This window comes from Festucalex cinctus, chromosome 15, assembly GCF_051991245.1.
Source record: "Festucalex cinctus isolate MCC-2025b chromosome 15, RoL_Fcin_1.0, whole genome shotgun sequence".
Classification (NCBI taxonomy): domain Eukaryota; kingdom Metazoa; phylum Chordata; class Actinopteri; order Syngnathiformes; family Syngnathidae; genus Festucalex; species Festucalex cinctus.
Genome location: NC_135425.1, coordinates 2,682,298 through 2,701,028, shown reverse-complemented (window position 1 = coordinate 2,701,028; position 18,731 = coordinate 2,682,298). Strand labels below are relative to the sequence as shown.

Sequence of the window (18,731 nt, the reverse complement as noted above, 5' to 3'; positions counted from 1 at the left end):
GGAATCGTATCAAATCGAAAATTGTATCGTTCCCAAACTTAATCGAACCGTTCTGTTCTGAAAGATAATCGTTTTTCAATCGAATAGCAACCTGTGTATCGAGATACATATCGAATCGGCCTCATGTCAGAGATTCCCACCCCTAGTAACAGTACAGTACAGTACAACACAGTAACACTTAAAATGAATTTGATATTGTGCAAAGGAGGTTGCAATATTACCATGATGAATGACGATCATTAATAAACACTGGAGAAGCCAAGGAGAGCTCCCTCTTTACAAGTTAATTCGTTCTACCTGCAGGAACAATTACAAAACCAGAGGTATGCCTGAACTCATTTATTTTTATTTTAGTTAATTTCACAGAGGTTTCATGCTTTTTTTTCATGTTTTTGCACTTAAATTATTCTGGTTTAAAATTAAATACTGAACAACAAAGTATTGTAAAACAGTCAAATGTTATCTTTAATTTATTTATTTGTTGTAAGCCACGCAAAAAAAAAAAATGTGTTTGTAGTTTTTTTTTTTTTTTTTTTTAAAGCATTAATCGGACGATTAATCGGAAAACATTTTTTTTCCCCTACCAAATATCGGTATCAGCCTAAAAAAATGCATATCGGTTGGGCCCTATTTTTATGTTCTATTACATCCAAATGTTATTATGAGTTGTAATTTTGCACAAGTGGCTGAATGCTGGATGGGTCGTTTACAAGACATATTGACAAATTGCTACTAACTACTTCATTTTGGCATTTAAGCAAAAACTATAAATGTTAGGTTTATGTTAAAACTGATTGAGAATCAATATACATTATTGTTGAACATTTTACACAGGAATTACTTTTGAATAAATTAAACCAATGCAAAAGACATCATCTGCAAGTTACATTAAATAAATAAAAATAGAACTCAACTATGTTTACAGAGCACTTTAAAGGTGCATTGTGGATCTTAAACTGTTAATGTTAAGGTTTTTCTACATCATGAATGCTCCACCAATGGCGAGATGAGTACAAAGAACACTGACTTTTAAACTGTGACTGCACATATCAGTTTGAATCCTCCCTACAGTGTGGTTTGTTTGGGGAAAACACTCCATGGTTTCTTGGGGGTTTGGATCGTGGTTCCATGCACGAGCTTAACATAGAGGCTGCAGTTACGCTTTAGGCCAGAGGTGGCAGTCGCGAGTTAAATAGTGGCAAGTTCCACAACGCACCTTTCAAACAAACACCACTGCTTCCAAAGTGCTGTACATGGAGCAAAAATACAACAACATAAAAACATTTACTTTGTGAACTTTTTGCGTAACAAACTCATTGTGCCTAGTTTAGAAAAAAAATCAAAAGAGGAAAATAAAGAAAATGACAAGGATGAACAATAAATATAACAGCAAGTAGAACAACAACAACAACAAAACAAACTAGAAAATGCCATTTCTGGGGGAAATGGCATGTGAAGGCTGGAAGGCTAAATAAAAACCCGTGGAATGATTAGGAATAATATTGAATGATGTTGAATGATACTGGAATATATTGAAGTTAGAATAAAGTGAATTGGATGAATAATGAGGAAGTACATGGAAATTGTAGAATGTGGGAAATAATCGGTACAAAATCGGGAATTGTGGGTAAGGTGTGAATTTTGGAACTGAAAAGCTGGAAAAACTCATGGCGTGCATTGCTGGAATATATTGAAGTTGGAATGAAGTGAATCGGTTGAATAATGTAGAAGTAAATGGAAAATGTAGAATGTGGGAAATAATCGGGTATGAAATCGGGAATTGTGGGTAAGGTGTGAATTTTGGAACCAAAAAGCTGGAAGAGCTCATGGCGTGACTTGCTGGGATATATTAAAGTTGGAATGAATATATCGGATGAATAATGTGGAAGTAAATGGAAAACGTAGAATGTGGGAAATAATCGGGTATGAAATCGGGAATTGTGGGTAAGGTGTGAATTTTGGAACCAAAAAGATGGAAGAGCCCATGGCGTGAACTGGTAGAGTATATTGAAGTTGGAATGAAGTGAATCGGCTAAATAATGTGGAAGTATAACGGGAATGGTGTAGAATAACATGTGTGAAGGCTGGAGGCCTTCACACATGTTATTCTACACAAAAAGATGAAGACAAAACAGGCAAGGTTAAGCTTTACTTGAATGTTCTCAGGAATGTACAGAAAACGTACTTGTTTGTTGGTCAAAATTCGAAATGTTATTTCTAACAATGTAGATATTTGGCCATCATCGAGCAACTCGCCACTTAGCGCCATTTTGTCGTGAATCACTCGAGAACTACAACTACAAATTCTGCGCCAATCTCGTGGCACAAACACAATGGTTAAAACGGTCACCCTGAAAGTACATGGTCACAGGTACGAATCCCGCTCTGTACATTAAAAAAAAATATGGAATGAATTGATGAATTTTTCCTACAATTTCTTGACAAGTGCCTATATGCTCTGGGGGTTATGGTTAGGGTTAGGCTGGTGATGCCGATAACAGCCTATGTTCTGATAGTTATGATTAGGGTGAGGTAGGCAGGTAATGCCAATACAATCTTCGGTGGCAAAATAAAATGAAGAATTTGTGAAAAGAGATTGGGTTGAAGTGAAGCAGGAACCACGCCCAGTGCATAACTCGGTCCGGCGATTGACCAATCAGAGCCGTTCAAAGCAAAATAGTAGGGATGTAACGATATCCAAGCATCACGATACGATATTATCACGATATGAAGGTCACGATATGATAATTCTCACAATATTGTGGGGGCGTTGGCTATTTTCAAAAACAATCACAATATTGTAAAAAAAAAAGAGAGCTCATACTAAAAAACAAAAGCACAACATTGTGCTTTTGTACATAACAGCAATGCATATAAACCACCTACAATTGCTAATAACGATATTGAGGCACTTACTTGCTAATGCAAGCACACATTGATCGCTTCACAAATAAATTAGGTTCCCCTTCATCTGACAATTAGCATAGATTTTAAACGTAGAAGGCCAAAACATCCCTTATGAAAAGTAAATTGCACTAATAAACTAGCCACTAGAGGGTGCTAGAAGTGCATAAATGGAAATCCACCTGACTTTTTTTAACAAATGTGTTCCTTTTAAATATTGTGAACATGAGGACGATATTGTGGCAGTTTTAATATCGCGATATCACGATATTGCCCTTATCGTGACATCACTACAAAATAGCACTAGGAGGACAGTTGCTGGTCATGGCAAAAATATTTTTGTAAATGTGTTAAGTAAATAAAGTTCTGTAAAAATCGCAAAATATCAACTTCCCATTTCAAATCGAAACATGAGTTTACATTTTGTAGGAGACAGTTACTGACTACTGATGAACTACTATTCAAGCTTCTTCATGAGAGCAATTGTATTCATACAACATTAACAATGACACTCACCATGAGATGATGCTACAATTTTCTTTCTCTCCTCTACTGAAGCAAGCCTCCTCCATAAAGATGGATATCTTTTGTATAATGAGCCTCTAAACATACGCAGATAGTTTCCTACCTGAAAACAAACAATGCATTTGATTTTCACAAGACCCCATGACACAACTCCGCCACTTGACGCATAACTTAATTCCCAAACTTGCAGGGTGTAATTCAGCTAAAGTGTAGGAGCTCAACCCAACAGAATGCGTTTCTTTCATTGTAGATAAAAAGAACCACAATTAGCAAAGGTAGGCTGCAGTGGGGGGATACATGGAACAGTTTCAAGGGAGGAACCCCCATTAATCCTTGACATCGGGCAGTCGTGGACGACAAACATTAAATAAATAAAAAATGCATCGCTGACTCCTTCCCACTTTGCAGACCAATATAGTGATGAAACTAAAATACCATGACAGAATAGAGACGTGACTTTGATGTACACGTTCTGTCTAGTTCATAGTTGTCAAACAACGGTCCTCGAGTGCTACAATTCTGCATGTTTTGGAGATTTCCCTCAAACACATTAGCAAGCTCCGCAGAAACGTGATAATGATCCTGATTATTCGATTCGGCTGTGTTTGAGGAGGGAGACCTCCTGTGGTCCTCGGGTACCGGAGTTTGACACCTATGGTCTAGTTCCGTCTTTTTTGCGGCCCGAAAATGCAAACAACACACATTTTGACATGTGTCCGCGAAGGAATATTCAATGCTTCAACAGTGACTGAAGAATGGGAACCAGCTAATAGCACAACCATAATATTGTGGTAACATCAACACATACCTCCGAACCAACCATGTAAAAGTCCCCATCTTGTTCTAACTGAAATTTAACTGGCTTCTGACCAAATGTTTTACTTAGAGCCAACTGCATCGCTATACCGTATTTATGTATCTGTAGATTTTTTATTACACTGGTTGATCTCTATTTCCTACAGACTGAGCACGTTTTAGTTAATTGTCGCCCCCACAGATATGCTCAGTTGATAAGCTAGCGTGCCGTAACAGTCTGGCTAACCTACATGCCTACGTGGCGGCCATTTTTGGCAGGGGCGAGGTTCCCATCAAAGGACAATTAAATATAAAATATATCATAACTTGCTAATTTTTCAACCGATTTACACAAAAGAAAATACTGTTTTAGGAATGCAAAACGTGTGCATGTGCTTTCAACAGAAAGTATTACAAAAAACAAATTGAAAAAAGAAAAAGAAAAAAAACATTATTTCTACTTCTTTTGTCGTAATTGTACAGCGTCGTGCACAACTGTATGCAGAAAATTGAGACAGCACCCTAGTTCTTTTCGTATACTTGCCATCCACAAACCTAGGCATTGAATGTGATGACGAGTTTGCCCCTCCTAGCTTAACGTCGCCGGATACACGCAGCTCAAAACGGACGTGTCGTATCAACCTATGTTAATATATATGGTTACAGTAACCACAAATAACCATAGAGAGCTTTCACTTGTTGAGAAAACAGATTTGATATGTAAATACGTGGTTGATGGGGCCATCATGGCCTGTGTACTAATGTCCACATTTATTCCCTAACGACTCATTCACTATTTCGTCCCGTACTATGAAGTTGCCATTGTGCATGTATTGTGTATCTATTTCGACCTGATGCGGTTGCCGTAGGTTAGCAACAAAATATGGTCGACCTATTGCGCAATGTCCGCAAGCGCACGCGCAGATCGTAATGGGCCGCTGACACCGCCTCCTGGAGAGAGGTGAAGCCACCGGCGGCCATCTTGCGTCGCCAAGTTCCGAAGCGCACCTCACTTAAATGCACTGATTTTTCAGTGGTGTTTTCATTTGTCGCTACAGTGAAAGTGCCACATTGTATGTCGTATGGTTGTACAAATAAGTCTAGCAGAAGTTCTAAATGCACTTTTTTTTTCAGGAAAAATGCAATTATAAATTTTCTTTTATAAGGTATATCTCCCCTGCGACCCTTGTGAGGAGGAAGCGGTTAAGAAAATAATAGCTGGATGGAAGGTATATCTCCGAGTGCTACTCAAAGATTTGTCTGCATCATGTTGTCAGAACCATGAACAATGAAAAGAAGGAAAATCCATCGAGAGAAAAAAAAATCTCTGTGAAATAAATTTAACTTCTTTAAGTCACTATATATATATATATATATATATATATATATATATATATATATATATATATATATATATATATATATATATATATATATATATATATATATATATATATATAAACAGAAGTTGTCATACACAACAGAGCAAGGCAACGTATGATGGCTACCCCCTGACTTCAGCCCCGAGAGGCAACTGGAGGCGACCGGCCATCCCGGCTATTATCTACCTCTGTGGGTTGTAGTCAATGAAACGTCAAGTGAACAGGGTTTGTGTCGCCTCTCCGATGCAGGGTTAATCTTGGAGTGACCGTTTGCTTTTCGGTGCCATTATCAAGCAACCAGCATAACGCAACACAAGGTTTGATAAATTGCTATATCATATCTCGTTTTTGCTCGTGTTGAGTCAAGAGCATCAGCTAAAAAATACATTGCCCTTCTCTGATGCGGACTGGCAATTGGTATGAGCAAACGATGAACCCATGTCGATGGCAAAACACAACTGATCAAATGCCAATTGTGTGGTGCCATGGCGACATTTGAGCAAATGATACCAAATATTTGTGGTACCTAGAGTATGATCTAAAACGTGGGCCAGTTGAGAGATAAACGTTAGGGATTTGTACTGAATGAGTTGTAATAAATTTACAGGCTTAGCTTGGCAATATCAACCAGTGCTTGACTCAGTCTCATTGATTTTTATGTGTTTTCAAAATGAAAATAAGCATAGAACAATGGAAATTGCATTTCTCCTCATTTACAGTGGACGTTCCGCCAAGATTGATGGAAGGTCCGTCCATCAAGATTGACGGAAGGTCCGTCAGTCCGTCAGTGATGGATGGCCATTTTGTTGACAATTGACAAAAAACTTAAATACATTGACTGACTCGGTGTTGCCGGAAGTGTTTTTTTTTCTTTCTGTGTAATAACCAATAACCACGGACTGATTAAAAGAAAAGACTGACGGACGCCCACTTCTGCAATGTCTCTCAAGCAATGTTGAGACTAACAGTAGGGATGGCGAAACCGAGGCTTTCCGAAACAATGAACCACTTTAGAGACAATTGCCTCAAACGTTGCAATGCTTTGTGGCATTTGACACACTGTAAGAGCTCCATCTACTGGTCAAACTTGCAAACATGAAATTTTTAGAACAGTATTTTAAGAGTAGGCTATTACTTATTTACACTTCCAAGAGAATAAAATAAAGAATTGAAAAAAATAAAAGCCTCTCATGGGTTGAGGATTGAACTCACGACCTGGCTTTAGCTTTGGAGACTGCCACACCACCACCACCTAAGCTATCATGACACCCCTACTGTTTGCTGATAGCTTGTAGGAAGATTCCAGTTGAGGGGTGGGTTTGGGTTAACCCAGTACTTAGAATTGGTAATCCATGCCTTTGTTACATCTCGGCTGGATGACTGTAATGCACTTTACTTTGGAATCAACCAGTCCTCCCTCCAGCTTGTCCAAAATGCTGCTGCTCGTCTCCTTACTGGTGCCCGTAAGAGGGAACACATCGCCCCTATCCTGGCCTCTCTTCACTGGCTGCCCGTGAAATTTAGAGTCCACTTTAAGATTCTGTTATTTGTTTTCAAATCTCTAAATGGTCTTGCCCCACCTTATATCGCTGAGCTCTATGCACCTTCCCAGGGCCTGAGGTCAGCAGACCAGACAAAATTGGAGGTACCGAGGGCAAAGCGGAGCCTTAGAGGGGATCGAGCCTTTGCAGTTGCCGAACGACCTTCCACAAAATATTAGGTGGTCCATTTGGCCTCAGATTCAGTTGAATATTGGTGGTCCATTTGGCCTCAGATTCAGTTGAATATTGATGTGTGGGACAAATGGGGCACATTCCAGCATAATGGCTGTGTAGTGGCTGCATTTACATATGATTGGTGGCTAACTGATAGGACAACAACTCGTTAAAAAGTGCAGGGACCTCATCTGGTATTCAAAGAGGGAAGGGTCAACCACACCCTCCTTGGTACATTCTAGCATAATGTGTCTGTAGACCTGTACATAGGCATTTAAGACATCCATCCATCCATTTTCTTGACCGCTTATTCCTCACAAGGGTCGCGGGGGGTGCTGGCGCCTATCTCAGCTGGCTCTGGGCAGTAGGCGGGGGACACCCTGGACTGGTTGCCAGCCAATCGCAGGGCACACAGAGACGAACAACCATCCACACTTACAAACACACCTAGGGACAATTTGGAGCGCCCAATTAACCTGCCATGCATGTCTTTGGAATGTGGGAGGAGACCGGAGTACCCGGAGAAGACCCACGCGGGCACGGGGAGAACATGCAAACTCCACCCAGGAAGGCCGGAGCCTGGACTCGAACCGGAGTCCTCAGAACTGGGAGGCGGACGTGCTAACCACTCGACCACGCATTTAAGACACCAATATGTTAATTCAAAAGCGAAGGGCCAAATGGCCCCAGTCCGGTATATGAAAGACGGGAGGGGAAACATAATGGGATATTAAGTGTTAATTAAAACACATCTGTATTCTTTGGCTTTTGGTGCACCATGAGACTTAAAGGGGCTGTCTGCCGGATTCACTCAGGAAAATGCACTTTTTAAATACAGGATGTACACACTTTAACTTTCTCTTAGTCTACACATCTGTGTTTATGTTAATATTTGGTAGTGATTTCGTCCTAAACCCCCACCCCCCCAGCCTGTATTTTGCCATTTTGTGTTTGTTTTGTAAACAGCGGACCGTGTCTGAGGAAAGTGTTAACACCCCTCCAGCCAATCGCAGAGCAGGGGGGTGGCGTGTCGCAAACGGGGCCGGGCGAACGTGTCAGCTGCGTGACGTCACTCCCGCGGCAATTTGAAAGAGCGCACGGATTATTATTATTTTTTCACTCACTCACTCACTCACTCACTCACTCACTCACTCACTCACTCACTCACTCACTCACTCACAGAAGCTTGTGTGTGAATGAGTGAGTGAAGAAAAAAAATCAGTGCGTGCTTTCAAATTGCCGCGGGAGTGACGTCACGCAGCTGACACGTTCGCCCGGCCCCGTTTGCGACATGCCACCCCCTGCTCTGCGATTGGCTGGAAGGGTGTAAACACTGTCTTTCCAGAGAAACGTCCCGCTGTTTACAAAACAAACACAAAATGGCAAAATACAGGCTTTAGGACGAAATCACCACCAAAGATTAACATAAACACAGATGTGTAGACTGAGAGAAGTTAAAGTGTGTGCATCCTGTATTTAAAAAGTGCATTTTCCTGAGTGAATCCGGCAGACTGGGCCTTTAACATTGTTTTGGTGTTTTGTGGTGTGTATGAATTTGATATTTATTCGACTTATTTATCTATGTATTTATTTCTTTTTCACTCGCCTACTAATTTACTGATGTAAAATTTGTTTACTTGTATATGCACTTCAAAATGTTTGCTTTGTTCTTGTTTTGTTACCTTGTTCTTTACTGAAAACCAATTTATGTTTCATGTACAGCACTTTGTATACAGCAATGCCTGTTTTTAAAGTGCTTTATAAAATAAGTTGAGTTGAGTAAGTTAAAAATAAAAAGTTGATTATCAAAAATGAAAACCAGTTGGTTGTTCATTATTACGTGAAAATGTTTTTTGTGTACTGTATTTATAATGGTTCTTTCACAAAGCAAGAATATATATATTTTTTATTTCTAAATGTTTGATCATTTGGCCGGAACTGTTTTTCCTGTGAACCATCCGGATTACAGATTTTTTTTTTCTTCACTTCGGAAGTTGAAATAATTGTATCATTCATGGCATTTTTTTGCAAACTCTCTTGACCCTACCACCAAGTTTAGTAAACTCTGGTCTAATGTCAGTGCACCCTTACAACAGCAGTTTATCATATCATCGGTATCTGTTTTTGTTTTAGGTGTAAATGATTGCTGTCATGACTGGAACTGAGACTGAGGATGATATTCCTTTTGGTGAAAGGAAGACGGTCACAGATTTTTGCTATCTCCTGGACAAATCAAAACAACTATTCAACGGATTAAGGTTAGACTTGATTTACACTGTCAATTTCTTGTGTCACAAAGAGGATATTTGAAAATTTTCCAACTTGATCAGGGGTGTGTTTTGGGCACGAAAAATAGAAAACCGTCATTGCACGCCCACAAGGCCAGGGGTGGGCAAACCACGGCCTGCGGGCGTTTTTCCTCCGGCCCGCCAACGATTGGTAGAGAATTGCTCAAATCAAATATCATAGTTGTGACAACATTAATTTGACCTGTAATACCTGGTGGCACACCACCAGGTGACGCACCACCAGGTGACGCATTAGGCGCAGTCATACATTGACTTGGGCTGTTCCCTGTTATTACTCTGCTTCTGTTCGGCACCTATCGGCAGCAATTGAGTGGGCCAAAGAAAAGAAAAATCGACAGTGAGTGGCGAGTGTTTAATGGGGTATATGCCATGGAAGAGGCGGGACGTGATTTTGCATATCAGTTTAGTTCCAGTCCGGTTTGCGAACGCGCAACCGAGGGGCACAAAGTCGGAGCGCAAGTATTTTGACGCAGCCCACACGTCGCAAACCGAACCGGAACCAAACTGATGTGCAAAAACAGTCCCACCTCTTCCGTGGCATATACCCCATAAGGAATGGACAGCTAAATACTTTTTTACTGATGTCCGTCAAAAGCTGTGTCTTATTTGTCAAGAAAGCGTTGCGGTTTTTAAGGAATACAATGTCAGCCACCACTTTTCTACCAAGCATGCTAATTATGCTAACAACCAGTCAATCCCAGAATGGACTGCTACTGCACAGAGAGTGGCTGTTAGCTTGCAGGCTCAGCAAAACACCTTTACACGACAAACTGCCATCCAGGAATGAAGCATGAAGGCAAGTTATTTACTGGCATTTAAATTAGCAAAGACCTTTTTTCGAAGGACACTCTCAAAGAGTGCATGGTAGAGACTAAATCTAAATCTAAATCGATTCAACAATATATCGCCATATTACAGGGCACAATTCTCGAATCGATTTTTAAACATTCATTTTTGATGGAAAAATATTCAACAAAACGTCTTACTGAGGGTTCAAACCTTAAGCATGAAAGAATGTTATATTAATGGTACATTAAGCCTTTATATCAGGGTTGTCCAAACTAGGGCCCGGGGGCCATTTGCGGCCCGCCGTCCACTTTTCACTGGCCCGCGACATATGCAAGAAATGGCATTTGACTCTGTTAACTCTTTGACTGCCAGCCATTTTCGGAAAAGGTAACCCCATAGTGCCAGCTGATTTACAGAATTTTACCGATCTTTCAAGCTCCACAGAAAATGTTGTGTTAGGACTATGGAAACGCGGATACTACCAAATGAAAGATTGAAGTCTCATCTTTCATCTAAAAAAAAAAGATTGTTTCTACCTTATTCAGATCTTCAGTAATCAACAATAGAAAACAGCTTCGTTTCACCCAAATCCTCTATTTTCTTCCAAAATACGGAGAAATCAAGCTTTTTGTGAAACGATGTTATTTCATGCACTCTAGTGAATTTGGCACTTTTTTTTTTTTGTTGTATGAGTGATTCTACAAACACCTAAACTTCTATAAAACACTACCCCAACAATAAAAAAGTGTTTTTTGATTGCAAAATAACAGTTTATTTACATGCAACAGTAGCAATCCAAACAAACAATTTGGAAGACTCTTTGCAAACTATTTACACGTGCGCAACAGTTTTTGTCAGTCTGCTTCTGCATGGACTGATTTGCGTAGAGGTTGGTATGATGAACGATGTGCTGGAGAAGTTCATCCGTGATGAAGAGCTCCAGGATGTCAGCTGGCAGGTGGGAATTCAGCTCTGCTGCAGCATCCCTTGGTCCTGGTTTTGCAGCAAGATGGTTGGCTACCAGCCAACTTCATCAACTTCAAGCCAGCCAGAATCTTTGGGATCTGCAAATATACATTTCAATATCATATATTATTTTAGAGCACTGTGATGCAATGTGTGTGTGTGTGTGTGTGTGTGTGTGTGCATGTTTACCTTTTTTTTTCTTGGATGTATTGGTTGATGCACATTCTGTAAATTATAGAAGACGTTTACCATCAAATATTTTATTAGTGCTGTGGAGAATCTTTTTTTTTTCTTTTTACCTTTGTTCTGCTCACTGTGAGAAGGGTCACTTTGGGCCCTATGAGGAGGAGCTGAAAGAAACATATACAATTACTGTCAACTTCCGCTTACCCGCAGGACTTAAATCGGGAAATATGTCCTGATCGACTCTCCAACTAAAGGGTTAGAAATTCCCCTTTTTCCTCACCAGCTCTAAGGCGTCAGCGTGAGGAGACGGGAATTAAATAAGCCGATATATCAAAGTGGATTCACCTAGGTTTGTTCACTGTCTTCTTATCATGAGGCCAATCCGTTTTCATACACCTATCAATCCTGAGTGAGTAACCACACACACAGAGCCCAGGAATGCTAGCATGTACACCTCACTTATATTGGCAGCTCCACTTCTCTGAGTTGTTTGCATTTGTTATTGACCTAGTAATTTAATAATCCTTGTTAGAATCATACGGATTTGTTACATATCAAGCTGGAGTATTTGACCTTATTAATACAGATGGAAGCATTGGTTAGAGGTTATTCAAATGCACTTACCTTTTTCCAAACGTCCGTTGCTGTTGTCCTCCTCGAAGAGGGAAAAAATAATATTGATGCGGACTTATAAAATGTCCAAAAAAATAAAATAAAATCAAAAACAAATAATAAGGACTTATCAAACGTCCAAATATAAAAATACAATCAAAAACAAATAACAAGGACTTATGAAACGTCCAAAATAAAAATAAAATCAAAACAAATAATAAGGACTTATCAAACGTCCAAATATAAAAATAAAATCAAAACAAATAATAAGGACTTATCAAACGTCCAAATATAAAAATAAAATCAAAAACAAATAATAAGGACTTATCAAACGTCCAAATATAAAAATAAAATCAAAAACAAATAATAAGGACTTATCAAACGTCCAAAACAAAAATAAAATCAAAACAAATAATAAGGACTTATCAAACGTCCAAATATAAAAATAAAATCAAAAACAAATAATAAGGTCTTATAAAACGACCTCGGACTCATAAAACGTCCAAAAATAAATATAATAAAAATTAAAACAAACCAAACAAACTAATTAAATCACAATTAGTTTTTAAATCATTTTATTCAGACTTATAGAACGTCCCAAAAAAGAATAAAACCAAAAATAAATAAAATAAAGATTAAAACAAAACAATAAAATGATTGATTCAAAAATTGTCTTTTAAACAATTTTATTGACAATAATAAGACAACCAATATTAATCATAACAATCACCTTTAATGATAAAACCTTAAATCAATAAAAATAAAATAAAATAAAATAAAGACAGGAGATTAAGAATAATATAACCTTTTACAATAAGCTTTATAAGATTGATCATTTCTCAAAAAAGCTTAAGACCTGATTGACAATAAGATGTTTTTGGCAAAAATAATTTTAAAGATATGAGAGTGTATTAAATGGCCCCTACCCTAACACGCGATTAGTCATTCATATCTTCCTATTATACATCATTATTGCTAAAGGATTTGTACATTACCAATCAGAGAAGAAGAATTCCAGTCACGGCTTAATCCCAGTCCTTCGTAAAAAATCCAAAGTCCCAGGCAGGCAGCTATAATCCTTCTTCGAGAATGCACTCTGTCCAGACCAGATCGCAGGGTAGAAAAGACCCCGATCGTAGCTGGTGACGGCTTTTTATCCCCTTCGGTCAGACCACCGACTTCTTCCGTGAATGTCCTTCCGCCTCCAGAAATATCAAAGCGCACGTTGGGACTCATTTTCAGTAATTTTCCACAGACGAGCCATGAAGATGAAGTCATACATTCTTTACAAATGTGTCATGGATACACAACGTTGAATGATGAGTCATACATGAAAATATGTCAAGGTCTTCAGCTCTATTCGACAATGATGAACGTTAAAATAAATAACATCATAGATATATTAATTAAGCAAGCATGAATAACATATATATACATGACATGTTAAATCCCAAATTCTCTCAGCTTGAACTTAACAGGTTAATTCTAATCTCTGTTGCACATCTTGTATATATCTTTGTTAAATCAAACAATACATACAGATAATCTTCTCAATGCAGTTACAGCAATATTATCAGCGATAAAAGACAGTATCGCTTGTAAATAAAATAAAAGAAAAGAAAAAGAAAGACAGCAAAACTTCATAGTTGGCTTTCAATGTGCTACAAACATTGATCCAAAAATCAGGTTAACAATTGTCGAATATAGATTGTGTTGTGTATTATTATTTAATTCAGGATATCATTTATTTACACTCAATTTGTATCTTATATGGAATTATCCGGGCAATGCTGAGTGGGTGGTTTAGTTGTACAGGTTTGGCGGCATCTGGTGGTTACTTTGAGGAACTACACCCAGAGGCCAAAGTTTAATTATCAGTCCTATAGACACCTATTGGTCTCTAACTAAGAATTGAGTCTAGCCCATTAATTTGTTATCTCATTTTACATGATATGGCGTTTCATCTGACCCTACTCAATCCACTCAATTCAACACCCCCTCCTAGAGATCAATGGTGTCCAAACTGATCAACCGCAAAAGCCCCCAGCTCCAACCAGTCACCTGCATCCAACCCCCTTGTGTCATCCGGCAACGGAGACACCGGGGATTCAGAAGGCAAGGAGTCGGACGGAGGATCAGTAAGAGGAGACCACAGGCCCAGTTCACCTATCATCAGGGAGGGAGATGACCCCGTTCCACCCCCATCCTCGCCTTGCACACCCTCCAGGTCATCAGTGGTCGATGTAACCGTGGGGGAGGGTGATCTCAACAGTGGCACAACCTTACCAACTGGAACATCCTGTCGGCCGGCTCTGGGTTCCCCAGGCTCGTCAACCCGGTCCAGGAAGGGCGAGGAGGGCGTTACAGGCTCGTAGGGCCACTCATCCCGATTGGATCCAACCTGTCTCAAAGGAGTGGCGGCTACACAGAAGCCAGCCAAGGTGTTGAATGTCAAGCGCCGAGCACCGTCAGGCAGGCGCCATATCATGCGCATTAAAGGGAAAGTTCTCCCAATGAATTCACCCTTATTGTTAAAATAATAACGTATCTCTTTCAAGCGACTTTGAACCAAACCTTCCAACTTACTTGAGCCCGCGAGGTCAGCAAAGCCAGGCCATATCCAGGAACCACACTGGATATCAATGAAGAGATCACTGACGAAATTTAGAAAAAGCCCGTCTGGTATGAGCCACATTTCTCTACCCTCATCCACTGCGGGCAAAGGATAGCAGCAATGTCCATAGAAAGCGTCCCCCACCACCCAAGCGGTCGTGAGGAGATCACTTCCACAGAAGACACACCGCGGCTGATCCTGGTTATCCTGTTAAACACACATCCAAAATTCGACAATTCTTAGACCCGAGGGAAACCTAAAATATTGCGGCTCCCAATATATACATTCTAATCTTGGTCTAAGTTTCCATCCGCATCTACTCCATCAATGCGGAACACCTCTACTACGGGAGAGCGAGGGTGTGGTCGCTCTTCCGAGTAGCGGAACCTCTTGGCGGGAGAGTAAAAAAAAAAAAAAATTACATAGATAAAAACCCAAATTACTAAAACCAAGTGGTCGACCAGACATAACCAAAGGAGAATTAAAATTATTCCCCACACTACTAACTTAGTTGTTCGCTATATCCGACATAACAATAAAAAAGCCATATTATAAAAATTATCCAATATTCCACTTCATTACTCACGTTTTGAAGGGCGCCTGGTCTTCCAATAATACCTTTACCCAAAGCATTACAAGCCATGGTTAGTTGTTGGTTACTGTTCCGCCAAAAGATTTCAGTGAGAAGTGAGGAAGTCAGGGCTAGGGCGTCTTATCTATAATTGGGTCGATCCCGCCCTTTTCTGAAGCCCATCCCCACTTCTCAATAATTTCCCCTTAGTCGGCCCCCCCATTTTTTCTGCAGCTCATTGGCCAATAACTGAGCTTTAACCTTATTTGGTGAGGTTTTCTCTTTATAATTTCGGTGGGTAGATAATGCCAAAATCCCTCTTTTGATAACTGCAACAGCTATAACTGCTGACAGAACAATTCCTGACACTAGCAGGAACCATAGTCCTACATCATATAATAAACCATACAGCCCTGTACTTATCCCAATAACCGCCGTCTCTGCTACATCTTCTACAACTTCCCCGGCTGTAGTGGCCACAGTTTTTACTACACCTTTTATTGCCAATCCTATTCTCTCATACCAAGTACATACATGTTCCCCCTTATGATCATATTCGTCACTGTGTCCACAATGCAGCCATCTTTCAGCAGGTTCGTGGCATGTGCCAGGGCCATAAATTTTATTAAATCCCAGCCAATCAAACCCTGTAACTATATCCCCTTTACAAAGGGTCTTCCTAAATGCGTGACCTTCTAAGATCTGCATAATAGAGTCAGGAGGCTTGGGGATCATTCTTAATCCTACCATTTTGGATAAGTCATGATCTTTGTCCCATCGCGTACAATATTCTCTACCTGCAGCTTGACTCCGGATCCATTGATTACTGTTATCCTTGATCCATACTGCCCCCTCATAGTTGGCATAATTCTCATCGCGATAACGTACATTACAAAAATTCTGAAATCGGGAGACTTTATAACAGGGTATACGTGCTAATACAATTGTGCATTCATTAAAATTTTCCACGGACTCTCCCCCCTTACACAACATTTCCCATGGTCTTGGATTAGCATATAAGGCTGGTCTTTCAATGTCAGGCCAAATATCGTTCTCTTTAGAATACACCGTCGCCATATATTGATATTTAATCCAATAATTCTCCGACTCTCCTAAGCAAGGTATCACATCCTGAACCATCTCATCTTTATTGAGCCCCCACCACGTCTTACTTTCATCTCTCGTGTGTCCTTCTCTCCATGCTTGGAGCACTCCTTTAATCGTTAGGTTTGTGTTCAACCCTGTACAGTTATATATCCAATGAGTCAAAGGTGGCGTTCCTGTCTCCACCAAGGGGCATCGTGGTGAAATTCCACTTATCCACTCCTTCCTATGCAATCTGTTATACATTCTCAATGCTACACATTGGTCAATTTTATCAAAATCCCCTTTTGGGACATTATATAAATCATCCGGTGTAGGAATACGTTGAGCCCACATCCGTGCCCATACTACTTTTAACACATTTATTCCCAAAGTTTTATTAAAGGTTGATTTCAATATATATGTATCTCTTTTCCATATCCATGGAAAGGAATCATTCAGCCATACTTCATGTTTCACTTCTATTTTCTTTTGATCTAATACATTTCCGGCATATAATCTAATAAAGGGACTCAGGATTAAATTTACATCACCCCTAAGCCCTATATCGGAGAGTATAATTCTATTACCCTCATCTGCATAACAAAACATATGATAGGGCTCAAAACAATATTTCATCATATTCCAATCACAATGGCTATTATTATACGACTGGGCCTTTTCTAACATTAACTTGCATCCTGGCCGTCGCGTTATTACTAATTTTTTCTGTGATATTGATACAGGCTTTTTAAATTTTGCAAACCGACGTAATTTAAGAAATTTAGGTGACCTACCTGATGATGGAGTAGGAGTACCTGGCAAGTAATCTGTGGTCCCGTTGGTCCCTGGCTCCTCGCACCGAAAGGTTATACAGTTCCAACATCGTTCCCATGCCGGGCGAAATTCGGTACAGGTGTCATTCCGTGGGGCCGCCGGGTAGGTAAAGTCAGGGGCGTCATGGTCTGTCTTCAGCCAGTATCCACCTGTTGCATCTGGTAGTCTTGCACAATATTCGTTGAAGTACCAAGCAGGTTCTTCCTTCCCGATCTGGACCCAGTTCTTTCTGATGATTCTTTGTTCTTGCTTCTCCAGACATAACAAGGTAATATTGACTGTGAATTCGCTTGTTGTGTTATCAACTCGTAGAATCACTGGATGTGCACACTTGCTTTTTGATTTCGCAGGATATATAGTACTTCTTCTCAAGACATCTAGGGTTTCATTATAATATGTGCTGTTAAAGGTGCGAAGATAGGAATTTATTACTGCTATCTTCTCCCTTCTCCATTCTACCCCACAGGGTTTTTCCTCTCCGGCACCGCAGGCTCCCTTCTTCCTTCTCCATTCTTCACATACATGCTTCACTTCCACCTTCCAGCACGTCTGATTGGTTATTTTAGTGGTGCCATGTCGTATTTCTACTAGGTCGAGGGGATTAATCGGGGCTGTGCTAGCGATGCTAGATTTTTGTCTCATCAAATAATATATCAAAAATATTACCATAAAACAAAGTTTGATAGTTATCAAAACCTTTCCATACCTCCAATTTTGTCGCTGGCGGTTAATAGCTTTAGGTTGTTCATCAACTGTGTCCGGTGGGTCTTCTAGCTTAGTACTAGAGCTTAGCTCTAGTATTACTAGCTTGCTACAACCTTGTTCTTCCTCCATCTCGTAGCTTCGTTTCATGCTTTCTTCTTTTGGTCTTGTCCTTTAAGGACTGTTGCGTTTTAACATCTCATTAGCTCCTCCTCCTTTTCTTGGGGGTTGGCCTTCATTACCCAGTTATCTTTTCTATATACAAAAATTTATTTTCTTTTAAAATCGGCGGGGTTATTTTTTTTCCCTTCTTAATTTATTGATAATCAATTTTCCTAGCTTTTTTGATCTTTTGACCACTTATCTTCATCATGTCTGGCCCTTCCCTCCATTCCGCCTTTGACCTCGCGGCTGGAGTTTCCAATACTTTACCCATCTCCATCTGTTCCTCCTGGGGAAAAACGGAATGAGGGGCCTTTCTACACTTTCTCACCAATTCCTTCCATCTAGGTGATTTATACTGACATGGATTTGCCTCGTTAAAACTAGGACATCCACGTAGCGACCAATGTCTTTTGTGGTCGCCGACTACATGTCCTTCACCGGTACAACCCGGGTATGGACATCCTTGCCACCATTTTTCCTTTGGGCGACCTCTAAGGTCAGATTTTCCCCTGACATGGGTCACTCGTTCTTGCCCGAGCCTTCCCTCACTTAATGAACTCGCATTAAGTTTTTCTA

At 40.0% G+C, this 18,731-nt stretch overlaps 2 protein-coding genes across 3 annotated transcripts in view; one reads left to right on the top strand and one right to left on the bottom strand.

Annotated features, from left to right (window-relative positions):
- The window catches only part of LOC144002077 (SWI/SNF-related matrix-associated actin-dependent regulator of chromatin subfamily B member 1-like), a 197,591-nt gene extending 192,816 nt beyond the window's left edge, over positions 1-4,775 (bottom strand). The window contains exons 1-2 of the mRNA XM_077496932.1: positions 4,238-4,775; positions 3,421-3,532 (exon numbers count right to left, since the gene is read on the bottom strand). Of these exons, the coding sequence (XP_077353058.1) occupies positions 3,421-3,532; positions 4,238-4,327 (202 nt within the window). The 5' untranslated portion in view covers positions 4,328-4,775. The remainder of the gene's footprint in view (positions 1-3,420; positions 3,533-4,237) is intronic.
- Positions 4,776-5,788: 1,013 nt separating this feature from the next.
- Positions 5,789-18,731, top strand: part of scai (suppressor of cancer cell invasion) — an 836,016-nt gene continuing 823,073 nt past the window's right edge. For both annotated transcript variants that reach the window (XM_077497223.1, XM_077497222.1), the window contains exons 1-2: positions 5,789-5,923; positions 9,455-9,579. In XM_077497223.1, coding sequence (XP_077353349.1) covers positions 9,461-9,579 — 119 coding nt within the window. In that variant the 5' untranslated portion in view covers positions 5,789-5,923; positions 9,455-9,460. The remainder of the gene's footprint in view (positions 5,924-9,454; positions 9,580-18,731) is intronic.